A 14,214-nucleotide genomic window follows, 5' to 3' on the forward strand; every position below is an offset into this window, starting at 1 on the left:
AGCTCCTTGAATCAATCATGGTTTATCTGTAATCAGACACCATATATTCCACTTTTCCCATTATGTCTCATGAACTTTAACTTGCCAAAGTCTATCAATTTTGGATCTAGGTAAAATTCGAGATACTGGGCTTGCTCTCCTTGGAACAGAGAAGATTAAGAGATGACTTTATTGAGGTGTTCAAAATTATGAACAATTCTGACAGGGTAAAGAAGAATATTCTATTTCCACAAATTAGTATGTAGTAACATGAGGTCACAATTTCAAGTCTGTCAGCAAGAGAGCTATGGGATGAGGAACAACATCTTTCAAGTTATTAGGTTTTGGAATGTGCTGCCTGGAAGAATGGTGGCCGTAGATTCCATAGGAGGTTTCAAAAGGGAGCAGGTTGTATCAATAGAATCCCTACAGTGTGGAAATAGGCCATTTGACCTGGCAAGTCCAAACCAACTTGCCGAAGAGTATTCCACCTAGACCCACTTTCCTACCCTATTACTTTACATCACCCTTGACTAATGAACCTAACCTACTCATCCTTGAACACTATGGGTAATTTAGCTTGGCCAATACACCTAATGTGCACATCTTTGAACTGTCGGTAGAAACCAGATCAACCAGAGGAAACCCATGCAGACATGGGGAGAACGTGCAAACTCCACACAAACAGTATTCCAATACTGGAATCGAACCTAGGTCCCTGGCACTGGGAGGCAGCAGTACTAACCACTTAGTCACTGTGCATCCCATATATTTGAAAGGGATGAAGTTAGAGGGCTGTGGAGATAAGGGTAGGGCGTGGGAATAGTTGAGTAGCTCTTTTGGAAGCAGGTACAGACATGATGAGTCAAATGGTCTCCTTCTGTACTGTAAAATTCTACAATTCTATGACAAGAAACCACTCTCAACCCCATAAGTCATTTCAACAGTCTTCAACACTCTCCTTCCACATGGACTCCGACCTCTTGTATTTCTCCCACATTTCTCTTGATATGTTAATTGAGAACTGTCAAAGTGACATCAGTTGCCTACATTTCTCGACGCCTCCCCCACTCACTCATTCAATACATGTCTCCTTTTGAACTGTGTCCTCAGAATCTACCCTGACTTTGTCTTCAAACCTGCTGCTATTGTCTTGCATACTGACCGTTACATTGCAGAGGCTGAGCGCCAGCTCTTAGACACCTCCTCCTATCTCCCCCAGACAATGAGCCCACCATCGAATATCAGGCCACTGTGTCTACACTGGTTACTGATCTTTTCTTTTTTCAGTATCTCACACCAACAGCTTCCCAGCTCATAGTTTCCCCAACCCCATCCAGCCCATATCCACAGACAGAACTGCCCAGGCAGATACATTGTTTCAGTCTGCTCCTACCTCACGGACCTTATTTTTGCTTATCGCGACTCAAATTTTTTTTTCCCAGTTTCTTCCCGCTTGCATCTGCAATTCTTCGGATGTTTTATGTCGGTTTCAAAATTTTTAGTTTGTGGGCTCCAGCCACCTCTTCTTCAGTCCTACTCAGCTCCCTCCCCATAACACTTTCTCCAGTACATTGATGGCACCATTGGTGCTGCTTCTCTCTCTCATCCAGAATTAGAAAAGTTTACAAATTTTTCTTCCATGTTCAGCCCTGCTCTCACCTTCATCTGGTCCATCTCTGACTTCTCCCTTCCCTTTTTGGCTATCGCTGTTCCATTTCTAAGGATAGGTTGGTTACAAATATCCACCATAAACCCACTGACTCCCTTAATTATCTTGACTATACATCCTCACACTTTGCTTCCTATGAAGACTTGATATTGCAGTCTTCCAGTTTCTCCATCTCTGTTGTATGTGTTCTGATGATGCCACCTTCCTCAGAACTGACCACCAGTCTTCCCCACCATCCTAAACCTCCAAAATGGTTGACAGGGCCCATAGCTGTGTCCAATCATCTCCCGCATTTTTGCCCTCACTCCTTCTATTCTCTCCCACAACAATTCCCTCACCCCGTCCTTAATTACCATCCCACCAACATCCACATCTAAAGGACTATAAACCACCAATATTGCCACCTCCAGCGTGTTGTCACTACCACACACATAGTTGCCTTCTCTCCTTTGTTAGAACTTCATAGGGACCATTCCCTCCAGGACACTCTGATCCACTCCTCCTCCATTCCTAAAATTACCCCATGGCACCTTCCCAAGTAATCGTAGAAGGTGTAACATTTGCCCATTTACTTATTCGATCTGCTGTTTACAAGGCTCCAGACATACCTTCTAGGTGAAGTAAAAATTTACCTGTACTTCAATTGATCTAGCCTGCTGTATTCACTGCTCACAATATGGCATCTTTGACATTGGGGAGACAAAATGCAGACTGGATGACTGCTTTGCAGAACACCCATGCTTGGTCTGTAAGAGTGACCCTGAGTGTACAGTTACCTGCCAATTCAATACATCACTCAACATTTTTGTCACAGGTCTGCTGCATTGTTTCAGCAAGCCTCAGCACAAGCTCAAAGAACAACATCTCACCTTCTACATGGGTACCCTACAGCCACTAGTACTCAATATCGAGTCCAATAACTCTAGAACCTGATTCCATTCTTCCATGTTCTTTTACTTACCTCAAATCCAGTCTTGTCATGGCATGGGTTGTTTTTAGCACAACCAACCCATCTTCTCCCACTCACAGCTCTCATTATCACTTATTCAGCTTCTCCTCTGTCCTGGTCTGCAAACAATAATCTCTTTGCCTGCCTACCTCTTTCATACTTCTCTCTGTCTCTCTCTCTCTGAGCTCTATTTCCATCTGTCTACTACTAGCATAAGTACCACTTTTTTCCTAGCTGCTAATGGTTCTGATGAAGACTTCATAGGATTTAAACATTAACTCTGCTTTCTCTCCACTGATGTTGCCAGAGCTGTAGAGTTTTGACAGCAATTTGTTTTTCAGATTTCCAGCATCTCCAATTCTTAGTTTTATTAAAGAGCTCCTCTTCAGAATTCTGAAGAGGAATCAGACCACACTCAAAATGATAATTCTGTTTCTCTCACCACAGATGCTGTCAGACCTGCTGAGTTTCTCCAGCATTCTTGTTTTAAGTTCAGATCTCCAACATTTGCACTATTTTGCTTTTCTGATTGTGCAGCACTTTAAGAGGTACAATAGAATCATGTAGCATGGTAACAGACCCTTCAGTCCAATTCATCCATGTAGACCAGACCTTCCCAATCTGGTGTAGTCCCCTCTGCATATCCCTCTAAACCCTTCCTTTTCATATGCCCAACCAGATGCCTTCTAAATGTTGTATTTGAAACTGCCTCCTTCACTTTTTCTGGCAGCTCGTTCCATACACGTACCACCTCTGCGTGAAAAAGTTACCCTTCAAGTCCTTCTTAAATCTTTCCCCTCTCTTCTTAAACCTATGTCGTCTAATGGGGTATCATGTATAGTCTGGAAGCCACACTGTGGGAGTGATGAGAATGCAGAAGAGGTATATGATGAAGGCCCATAAAAGAGGAACTTCAGTTATGAAGGAAGATTGGAAAATTTTGGAACTTTAGCCTGAACTTCTTGATTAATATCTCAGTACAAGCCCTGTCAAGCCTTCCAGCCCAGTTGACCCTGCAAAGTCAAAATTGGGAGCCTCCCTCCCATCCTCCTCCTCTAACCTAACTTTAAAGTCCACAGGTAAGCGACTCAGTGTTATTGACTCAGTGTTCTTGTTTTGGAGACAAAGTGTACAGTCATGGCAGTGCAGGCAGTGGAATGTTCCTCCTGCAGGATGTTTGAGGTAGGGGTGACCACCGATACTCCTGCCGACTTCGTCTGCAGGAAATACAGTCAGATCCTGCTCCTCACTGAACGAGTTAGGGAACTGGAACTGGAGTTGGATGAACTGAGGATTATTCGAGAGGCTGAGAGGGTGATTGGTAGAAGCTACAGGGACATAGTTACGCCGGAGAACAGAGGTAGCTGGGTAACAGTTAGAGGTGGGAAGGGGAAGAAGCAGGCAGTGCAGGGTTCCCCTGTGGTCGTTCCCCTAAACAATAGGTATACAGCTTTGGAAACTGTTGGGGGGGACAGCCTTGCAGGTGTAAGCTGCAGTGACGGGGTCTGTGGCGTGAGGTCTGGCTCTGAGACTCAGAAGGGAAAGGGGGAGAGGCGGAGAGCGCTAGTTATAGGAGACTCTCTAGTTAGAGGGACGGACAGGCGGTTCTGTGGACATGGGCGAGACTCTCGGATGGTTTGTTGCCTCCCGGATGCCAGGGTCCGTGATGTCTCGGACCGTGTCTTCAGAATCCTTAAGGGGGAGGGTGTGCAGCCAGAAGTCGTGGTACACATTGGCACCAACGACATAGGTAGGAAGAGGGGTGGGGAGGTCATTCAAGAGATCGGGGAGTTAGGCTGGAAGCTAAAAGCTAGGACAGACAGAGTCGTCATCTCTGGGTTGTTGCCGGTGCCACGTGACAGTGAGGCAAGGAATAGGGAGAGAGTGCAGTTGAACACGTGGCTGCAAGGATGGTGTAGGAGGGAGGGCTTCAGGTATTTGGACAATTGGACTGCATTCTGGGGAAGGTGGGACCTGTACAAACAGGACGGGTTGCACCTGAACCAGAAGGGCACCAATATCCTGGGGGATAGGTTTGCTAGCACTCTTCGGGGGGTTTAAACTAATTTGGCAGGGGGATGGGATCCGGACTTGTAGTCCAGCAAGTAAGCTAGCTGTTTGTCAGGATGTCCAAGAATGTAGGGAGGCTGTGGAGAAGGTAGCACTGACAGGGAATACTTGCGGACACAGAGATGGGCTCAAGTGCGTATAATTCAAAGCAAGGAGTATCAGAAATAAGGTGGGTGAACTTAAGGCGTGGATCGGTACCTGGGACTACGATGTTGTGGCCATCACGGAAACGTGGATAAATGAGGGACAGGAATGGTTGTTGGAGGTTCCTGGTTACAGATGTTTCAGTAAGATTAGGGAGGGTGGTAAAAAAGGAGGGGGGGTGGCATTGCTAATTAGAAATGGTATGACGGCTGCAGAAAGGAAGTTTGAGGGGGATCTGCCTTTGGGCTGAAGTCAGAAATAGGAAAGGTGCAGTCACCTTGTTGGGTGTTTACTATAGGCCCCCCAATAGCAGCAGAGATGTGGAGAAACAGATTGGGAAATAGATTTTGGAAAGGTGCAGAAGTCACAGGGTCGTAGTCATGGGCGACTTCAACTTCCCAAATATTGATTGGAAGCTCCTTAGGTCAAGTAGATTGGATGGGGCGGTGTTTGTGCAGTGTGTCCAGGAAGCTTTTCTAACTCAGTATGTAGATTGTCCAACCAGAGGGGAGGCCATATTGGATTTGGTACTCGGTAATGAACCAGGACAAGTGATGGGCCTGTTAGTGGGTGAACATTTTGGTGATGGTGACCACAATTCTGTGACTTTCACCTTGGTTATGGAGAGAGATAGGTGCGCACAACAGGGTAGATTTTACAATTGGGGGAAGGGAAATTACGATGCTGTAAGACAGGATTTGAGGAGCATAAGTTGGGAGCATAGGCTGTCAGGGAAGGATGTGGTGGAAATGTGGAACTTTTTCAAGGAGCAGATAAGACGCGTCCTTGATATGTATGTACCTATCAGCATGAAAGAAATGGTCGTGTGAGGGAGCCTTGGTTGACGAGGGAAGTTGAATGTCTAGTAAAGAGGAAGAAGGAGGCTTATAGGGGAGATGTCAGGGGTGGGTTCTTTACCCAGAGAGTGGTGGGGGCATGGAATGCGCTGCCCGTGGGAGTGGTAGAGTCAGAATCATTGGCGACCTTTAAGCGGCAATTGGATAGGTACATGGATGGGTGCTTAATTTGGGTTAGATGTTCGGCACAACATCGTGGGCCGAAGGGCCTGTTCTGTGCTGTATTGTTCTATGTTCTATCTCACAGTTACGCAACAACCTCACAGTTATACTCACAGAATCATACCTTCTAGACAATATCCCAGATGAAACATCAACTTTCCTGCTCCTTGGATACTGCCTGGCTGCTATGCATTTCCAGTACCACACTTTTCGACAGTATCCCACCATCATCATTCTTAGATATGACCCGTCTCATGGACGGATCCAGCAGTGGTGACAGCACAGTGGTGTACAATGGGGAGGGAATTGCCTGGGAGTCTTCAACGTTGACTCCAGACTCATGAAGTCTCAGGTTAAACATAGATTAGAAAACCTCCTTGCTATTTACCACATACTGTACTCCCTCGACTAATGAATCAGTACTCCACCATTATAACCACATCTGGAGGGGGCAGTGAGGGTGGTAAGTGTTCAAAATGTACTCTGTGTGGGTATTTCAATGTCCACCATCAAGACTGGCTCAGTTGCAGCATTACTGATGGAGCTGGTGGAATCCTAAAGCTGCTAGACTGGGTTTGTGGCTGGTGATGAGAATACCAACAAGAGGGAAACACATACTTGACCTCACCCCCACTAATCTGCTGGCTGCAAATACATCTGTTCATGACAGTATCAGTGAGAGTGATGACTGCACGGTCCTTGTGGAGATGAAATCATGCCTTCACATTGAGAATACACTCCATGTTGTGTGGCACTACCACTATGCCAAATGTGACTGACTTTGAATAGATCGAGCAACTCAAGACTAGGCTTCTATAAGGCTCTGTGGGCCATCAACAGCTGTACCATCAAGCCAGGGTATCAACCCTGGTTCAATGGAGATTGTAGGAGGCCATGTCAGGAACAGCATCAGGCATACCTAAATCAAGTGTCAATCTGATGAATCTATCAAACAGGACTACACGTATGCCAAATAGCATAAGCAGCAAGTGATAGACAGAATTAAATGGTCCCACAACCAGTAGATCAGCCCTAAGCTCTGCAGTCTTGCCACATTCAATCATGAATGGTGGAGGTCAATTAAACAATTCACTGGCGGAGGGGGCTTTTAAAATACCCCCATTCTCAATAATGGAAGAACTCAACACATTTTGCAAAAGATATAGCTGAAACATTTACATAAGCAGTGCCAAGTTGATGATCCATCTTCACTTCCTCAAGTGGTCCCCAGTATCACACATATCTCCACCCAATTTGATTCACTCCACGTGATATTAAGAGGTACTGGATATTGTAAGGTATATGGGCATTCACATTCTGGCAATAGTCGACTGAGTGAGATATCAAGGACCCTGGAAAAACTGAAATCAATGTGAAATCAATGCAACCTCTCTGCTGGTTGGAGTCATATATGACACATCGAAAGATGGTTGTGATTGTTGAAGGTCGGTCATTTCAGCTCCAGGACATCTCTCTGCAGTAATTCCTCAGGGTAATGTCCTAGGCCCAACCATCTTCAGCTACTTCATCAATGACCTTCCCCCCCCCCCCCCCACCCCCCATCATAAGGTCAGAAGTGGGAATGTCCACTCATGAGTGCACAATATTCAGCACCACTTTCAACTCCTCAGACATTGAAAAATTCATTGTCAAATCAAGTAAATCTGGACAATATCCAGATTTGGGCTGACAAGTGCCATCACCAATAAGAGACAATCTAACCACCACAGCTTGATATTCAATAGATCACTGAATCCTGAACAATCAAAATCCTGGCAGTTGCCATTGACCAGAAATTCAACTGGACTTGCCATATAAACATAGTGGCAAGAAGAGCAGGTTAGCAACTAGGAATACTGTGGTGAGTAACTCACTTCCTGTCCAGCATCTACAATGTCAGGAGTGTGACGGAATACTCCCCACTTGCCTGAATGGGTGCAGCTCCACCAACTCTCAAGAAGCTTGACACCATCCAGGATAAGGCAGCCCGCTTGACTGGCATCACATCAATAAACATCCACTCCCTCCACCACCAACAGTCAGTAGCAGCAGCAGTGTGTACTATCTACATGATGCACAGCAGAAATTCACCAAAGATCCTTGGATAGCATCTTTGAAACCCATGGTCACTTTCATCTAGAAGGATAAGGGTAGTAGATACCACCACTTGCAAGTTCCCTTTCAAGTCAGTCACCATCCTGACTTGAAAAATATAGTACAGTTCAGTATTCTTAGGTAAAATTCCTGGAACTCCCACTCTGACATCTCCCTGAAGAACTGCAGCTGTTCAAGAAAGCTCTTTCTTTAGGGCAACTAGGAATGAACAATAAATGCTGGCAGGCCAATGATGCCCTGACCCCATCAGTGAACTAAAGGAAGGTATGTTTGAATTGGTTTTGCTCTAATCAAATAATTAACACTGTCCTTTTATTTCTGGGCAGGATTTCTTGAACAGGGTCTGCTGGTTAAAGACTTGAAGAAGTTGCAAGACCATTGCATAAAAACTCTGCAGTTTAAGTTGGATATCATTGCAGTCTTACCCACCGACCTGGGTTACTTGGCAGTCGGATTCCATTACCCAGAGCTTCGATTCAATCGCCTGCTGAAATTGCCACGTGTGTTTGAGTTTTGTGATCGGACAGAGACCAGAACAAATTACCCAAATGTCTTTCGAATCAGCAACCTGTTGCTGTATCTGCTGATTATCATTCACTGGAATGCCTGCCTTTACTATGCCATCTCCAAAAACATTGGCTTTGGCTCAGATAGCTGGGTCTATCCCAACATCTCAGACCCTTACCATGGCTACCTGGCAAGAGAATATATTTACTGCCTGTATTGGTCGACTCTGACACTCACCACCATAGGGGAAACCCCACCACCAGTCCTTGATGTGGAGTTCTTGTTTGTGGTGTTCGATTTCCTGGTGGGAGTGCTGATCTTTGCCACCATTGTGGGTAACGTAGGTTCAATGATATCCAACATGAACGCGTCCCGTGCAGATTTCCAGGCTAAGGTTGATGCCATCAAGCACTACATGCAGTTCCGAAAGGTCAGCAAGGAGGTGGAGACCCGCGTTATTAAATGGTTTGACTATCTCTGGGCGAACAAGAAAACTGTTGATGAATCTGATGTGCTAAAAGGTCTGCCAGACAAACTGAAAGCAGAAATTGCCATAAATGTGCATCTGGACACCCTCAAGAAAGTGAGAATCTTTCAGGACTGTGAGGCTGGCTTCCTCGTGGAATTGGTGCTGAAGCTCAGACCCCAGGTTTTTAGCCCTGGGGATTACATCTGTCGCAAGGGGGACATTGGGAAAGAGATGTACATCATCAAGGAAGGAAAATTGGCAGTAGTGGCAGATGATGGGGTGACACAGTACGTCATTCTGACTGCAGGTAGCTGCTTCGGAGAGATCAGTATCTTAAACATCCAGGGCAGCAAAATGGGCAACAGAAGGACAGCAAATATCCGGAGCATTGGATACTCTGATCTCTTTCGTCTTTCAAAAGATGACCTAATGGAAGCCTTGGTCGAGTTTCCAGAAGCTAAGAAGGTTCTCGAAGAGCGAGGCAAGGAGATTTTGCTAAAAGAAGGATTGTTGGATGAAGGGCACGTGGAGGTGGTCATGGGCGTGAAAGACATGGAGGAGAAAGTAGAAAGACTTGAATCAAACCTTGATTCCTTGCAGACACGGTTTGCCAGGCTGTTGAATGAATACGACTCAACTCAGCAGAAATTCAAACAGAGAATCACAAGCATTGAAAAGAAACTAAAGCAGCTGGATATTGAGTATGTCTCTGATGGTTTGGACAGTGTGAGTGAGACTGAAGGAAGTAAAAATGAGAATGATAAGCACTGAAGAAGTTGCTGTGTCCACTTAAACATACTGAAGGCGGACACAACTCAGTTGATAGCTCAGCATACTGGGCTAGGAGACCAAGATATTTATAAACTGTCATCAAATATTGTCCCATTTCTCATTTGCCGACCGCTCAAAAGAATCTTCAGGGCTCAACGTAGAGTCAGTGCTGCATATTTCACTCCCCTCTCTACTGATTGCTTCTCTCTGTGCTGCTACAGCTCATCACCTTGCTGCTGCTGGTCCCAGGTTTGGTGGAAAATGTGGGGCAATGACAGAGAAAAATAAAATCAAAGAAATAAAGAAGGAGATGGTGACAGATGAAGTGAAGGATTTAAAAGGACATGGATGTAGGGAGATGATCTCTGCAATTTGCCTGCAAGGTTTTAGTTTTATTTTTCATGGAGGTTTGTTTCTCAAAGTGAATGATTTAAATTAAAATAAGACTTAAAAGTGAACATAAATATCAGGATAGATTCACATAATTTCCAAGTGATGGGTCAGACATGTTTTCTCACTTTGTTAATTTCATTCACACAAGGGTATATTGAGCTCACTGTGCAACTTTATTGGAAAGCAAATAGAAATTACAAAAGGAAACTATCAGAAATAATTATCCACATATTCTACAGACACATAAATGATTAAAAGAAATTAAGAGAAGGATTGACCCTCATAGGAATTACACAATAATCTCTCAGGCGATGACAATGAAGAGCAAAATGGGAAATTTCTGGGAGATTGATGGGGGGGGGGTGGGTAATGTTATTTAGAAGAGATCAAAAACAGTTATCAAGATGTTTAAAAAGGAAAGACAATTGATAAATTAATCAAACAAAGATTCTAAAATTCGGGATGGATTACATCTATATAGAATTAGAGGTTTGGCAAGGGAAACAAAGACAATAGTGTTGCAGGGCCACTAATTTGCTATATAAATATAGAAAAAGGAACTAGTCCAGACAACGGCCAATAACTAAACTTAACATTGGTGGGAAGGTTATCATATCTTTACTCAAAGGTGGGATGGGGAGGATAGTATCATGCTTTTAGATACGGAATCAGTTAATGCAGGAAGGAGGGATGATATCTTGGCAAGATCATCAAATTAAGCTTTGTTAGTATAAGTTCGAAATAAAAACCGTGCAGTCACATGGTGAGGAGTGCATTATAAACTCCCAGTCAGTAAGCAATTGAGGAACAGATATTATTTCGCAGTTTGGATCAGAGATTGGCTAGCTGAAAGAAGACAGAGGGTGGTGGTTGATGGGAAATGTTCATCCTGGAGTTCAGTTACTAGTGGTGTACTGCAAGGATCTGTTTTGGGGTACTGTTGTTTGTCATTTTATAAACGACCTGGGTGTGGGCATAGAAGATGGGTTAGTAAATTTGCGGATGACACTAAGGGTACAGTTGTAGATAGTGCCGAAGGGTGTTATAGGTTACAGAGGGACATGGATAAGTTACAGAGCTGGGCTGAGAGGTGGCAAATGGAGTTTAATGCTGAAAAGTGTGAGATGATTGACTGTGGAAGGAGAAACAGGAATGCAGAGTACTGGGCTAATGGTAAGATTCTTGGTAGTGTAGATGAGCAGAGAGATCTCGGTGTCCATGTACATAGATTCCTCACACTGGTTGATAGGGCTGTTAAGAATGCATAGAGTGCGTTAGCTTTTATTGGTAGAGAGATTGAGCTTGGAACCACGAGGTCATGCTGCAGCTGTACAAAACTCTGGTGCGGCCGCACTTGTGTTCAGAATATTGCGTTCAGTTCTGGTCACCGCAATATAGGAAGCATGTGAAAGCTTTGGAAACGGTTCAGAGGATATGTACTTGAATGTTGCCTGGTATGGAGGGAAGGTCTTGCGAGGAAAGTTGGGATGTGAGGCTGTTTTCGTTAGGGAGAAGAAGGTTGAGAGGCGACTTAATTGAGATATATAAGGTAATCAGTGGGTTAGATTGGGTGGCACGATCATAGTACAAAATGTATCAATGAACTTGTTGAAATGTATTTTGGAAAGCTTTCTTTGTCAACATATAGATGGTCTTACAAGTGACCTAATTCTGGGAAATAAGCCAGACAAATATTCAAGGTGACAGTGTGGGAGTGTTTTAATGATCGTGACCACAACACTGAACACTTTAAGTTTATTATGAAAAAGGAGAAAGATCGTCTGTAAAAAAGGGTTTGGACTAAGGTAAAGCAGATTTTATTAAAATAGAACTATGGAATCATACAACACAGAAGCATACCCTTTGATCCAACCTGCCCATGCTGTCCAGGTTTCCCAAACTAAACAAGTGCCATTTGCCTGTATTTGGCCCATATTCCTTTAAACCCTTCCAAATCATGCACCTGTCCAAATGACTTTTAAATATTATCATACCAACCCAATCTACAAATTTGCCGGTTCGTGAATATTGATGCAGAACTATGTTTTATCAACAAGTATTATTTGCGCGCTAAGCACAGATGAGTTATTTCACAAAATGGGCGGCACGGTGGCACAGTGGTTAGCACTGCTGTCTCACAGCGCCTGAGACCCGGGTTCAATTCCCGACTCAGGCGACTGACTGTGTGGAGTTTGCACGTTCTCCCCGTGTCTGCGTGGGTTTCCTCCGGGTGCTCTGGTTTCCTCCCACAGTCCAAAGATGTGCGGGTCAGGTGAATTGGCCATGCTAAATTGCCCGTAGTGTTAGGTAAGGGATAAATATAGGGGTATGGGTGGGTTGTGCTTCGGCGGGTCGGTGTGGACTTGTTGGGCTGAAGGGCCTGTTTCCACACTGTAAGTAATCTAATCTAATCTAAAGTAATCTAATCTAATCTAATCTAAAAACATCCATCTCTTCCGTAGAAGTGTGGTGCTGGAAAAGCACAGCTAGTCAAGCAGCATCCGAGGAACAGGAGAGTCGATGTTTCGGGCATAAGCTCTTCGTCAAGAATGTGGGGTGGGGTGGGGCAGGGAGGCTGAGCGATAAATGGAAGGGGGTTGGGCTGGGGGAAGGTAGGTGGGACTACGATAGGTAGATGAAGGTGGGGGGGTGATGGTGATAGGTTGGAGAGGAGGGTGGAGCGGATAGGAGGGAAGGAAGATGGCCAGGTAGTACAGCTCAAGAGGACAGTGTTGAGTTGGAAGGTTGGATCTGGGATAAGGTGGGGGGAGGGGAGATCAGAAATCGACATTGATCCCATTTGATTAGAGGGTCTGAAGGCAGAAATGAGGTGTTCTTCCTCCAGGCATCGGGTGGCTAGAATTTGGCGTTGGAGTAAGTCCAGGATTTGTATGTCTTTGGCAGAGTGGAAGGGGAGTTGAAGAGTTCAGCCACAGGGCAGTGGGGTTGATTAGTGCATGTGTCCTCGCTTCTGTATGCCTTCTAATTCAGATCTGAGAGTCGAAAAATTAATTCGGTGCAAGCTTCATTCCCAATTTTTTGAACATACATCAATAACACAGCATCATTATTGCTTAAATATTAGCCTTTGTCAAGCTGTTTCACATTTTCACAAAGCAAACAATAAACATTTGCTGTACTACTGAAGTGGAGCATTACTGTCACAAGCCAGTGCTACTCGCGGTTTTAAAAAATAGTTCCCTCACCATTAATGCCCATAGGAATCCACTGAACTCTAATCAAATCACTCATCAGCAGAAACATCAAGACTACTGTGAAATTTAAAATTTGTTTTACTTTTACAAATTATGATTTTATTGCACAAAGCTAAAGTGGTAATTGAATTTCTTTAATCCTATTTTTCTTCTAGAATGGGGAATATACATGGAACTGCCTCTTTAAAACCAACATGTTAAATATCGACAGATAGTAAACTGAGTGCCTGTGCTTGAATACACAAAGTATCTGACAACAATTTTAACTCAATTCTACTCCATTGAAAACTCCTCATCCTCATTGCTTGGTTCAAGCAAAGTTAATGAAATCAAACTCCCTCTTCATAGTTAAGGTAACTTCCAGTGTCTGAGTGTCTGTGTTGAAACGCGCTTTTCCATTCTTACTATCGACTGGATGTGGCAGGTGCAATCCCAGTTTACTGCAAAACAATAGAGATAACTACAGTAAGATGGCAGACTGAGGACAACTGTTTTATAAATCTATGAATGACTACTAATTTGAGATTATTGCCATCAGAGATGCCCCCTCTTCTCATTCTCTGGCAATGGATCTACCTTCCCTCACCTTGGTCTCTGTGATCAGAGACCTCTACTCCCATTTTCTGTGATCAGAAGTCACCACCCCTCCTGCTCCATGCCTGCTGTCAAGTACAGGAGCAGGTAAATCTTGCTGCAACTGCATAGGGCCTTACTGAATATTGTGTGCAGTTTTAGTCTCCTTATTTGAGGAAGATATTTAGATTAGACTTACAGTGTGGAAACAGGCCCAACAAGTCCACACCGACCCGCCGAAGCGCAACCCACCCATACCCCTACATTTACCCCTTACCTAACACTACGGGCAATTTAGCTTGGCCAATTGACCTGACCCGCACATCTTTGTGACTGTG

General features: G+C 44.3%; 2 protein-coding genes across 3 annotated transcripts in view; one reads left to right on the plus strand and one right to left on the minus strand.

Moving 5' to 3' along the window:
- LOC132820310 (cyclic nucleotide-gated olfactory channel-like) overlaps positions 1–9,695 on the plus strand; it is a 40,470-nt gene extending 30,775 nt beyond the window's left edge. Inside the window, exon 6 of the mRNA XM_060832335.1 lies at positions 8,275–9,695. Coding sequence (XP_060688318.1) covers positions 8,275–9,695 — 1,421 coding nt within the window. The remainder of the gene's footprint in view (positions 1–8,274) is intronic.
- Positions 9,696–13,375: 3,680 nt separating this feature from the next.
- dnaaf6 (dynein axonemal assembly factor 6) overlaps positions 13,376–14,214 on the minus strand; it is a 66,938-nt gene continuing 66,099 nt past the window's right edge. For both annotated transcript variants that reach the window (XM_060832545.1, XM_060832546.1), the window contains one exon: positions 13,376–13,743. In XM_060832545.1, the coding sequence (XP_060688528.1) occupies positions 13,614–13,743 (130 nt within the window). In that variant the 3' untranslated portion in view covers positions 13,376–13,613. The remainder of the gene's footprint in view (positions 13,744–14,214) is intronic.

The sequence above is a fragment of the Hemiscyllium ocellatum genome, chromosome 11 (assembly GCF_020745735.1).
Source record: "Hemiscyllium ocellatum isolate sHemOce1 chromosome 11, sHemOce1.pat.X.cur, whole genome shotgun sequence".
In the NCBI taxonomy this organism is placed as follows: domain Eukaryota; kingdom Metazoa; phylum Chordata; class Chondrichthyes; order Orectolobiformes; family Hemiscylliidae; genus Hemiscyllium; species Hemiscyllium ocellatum.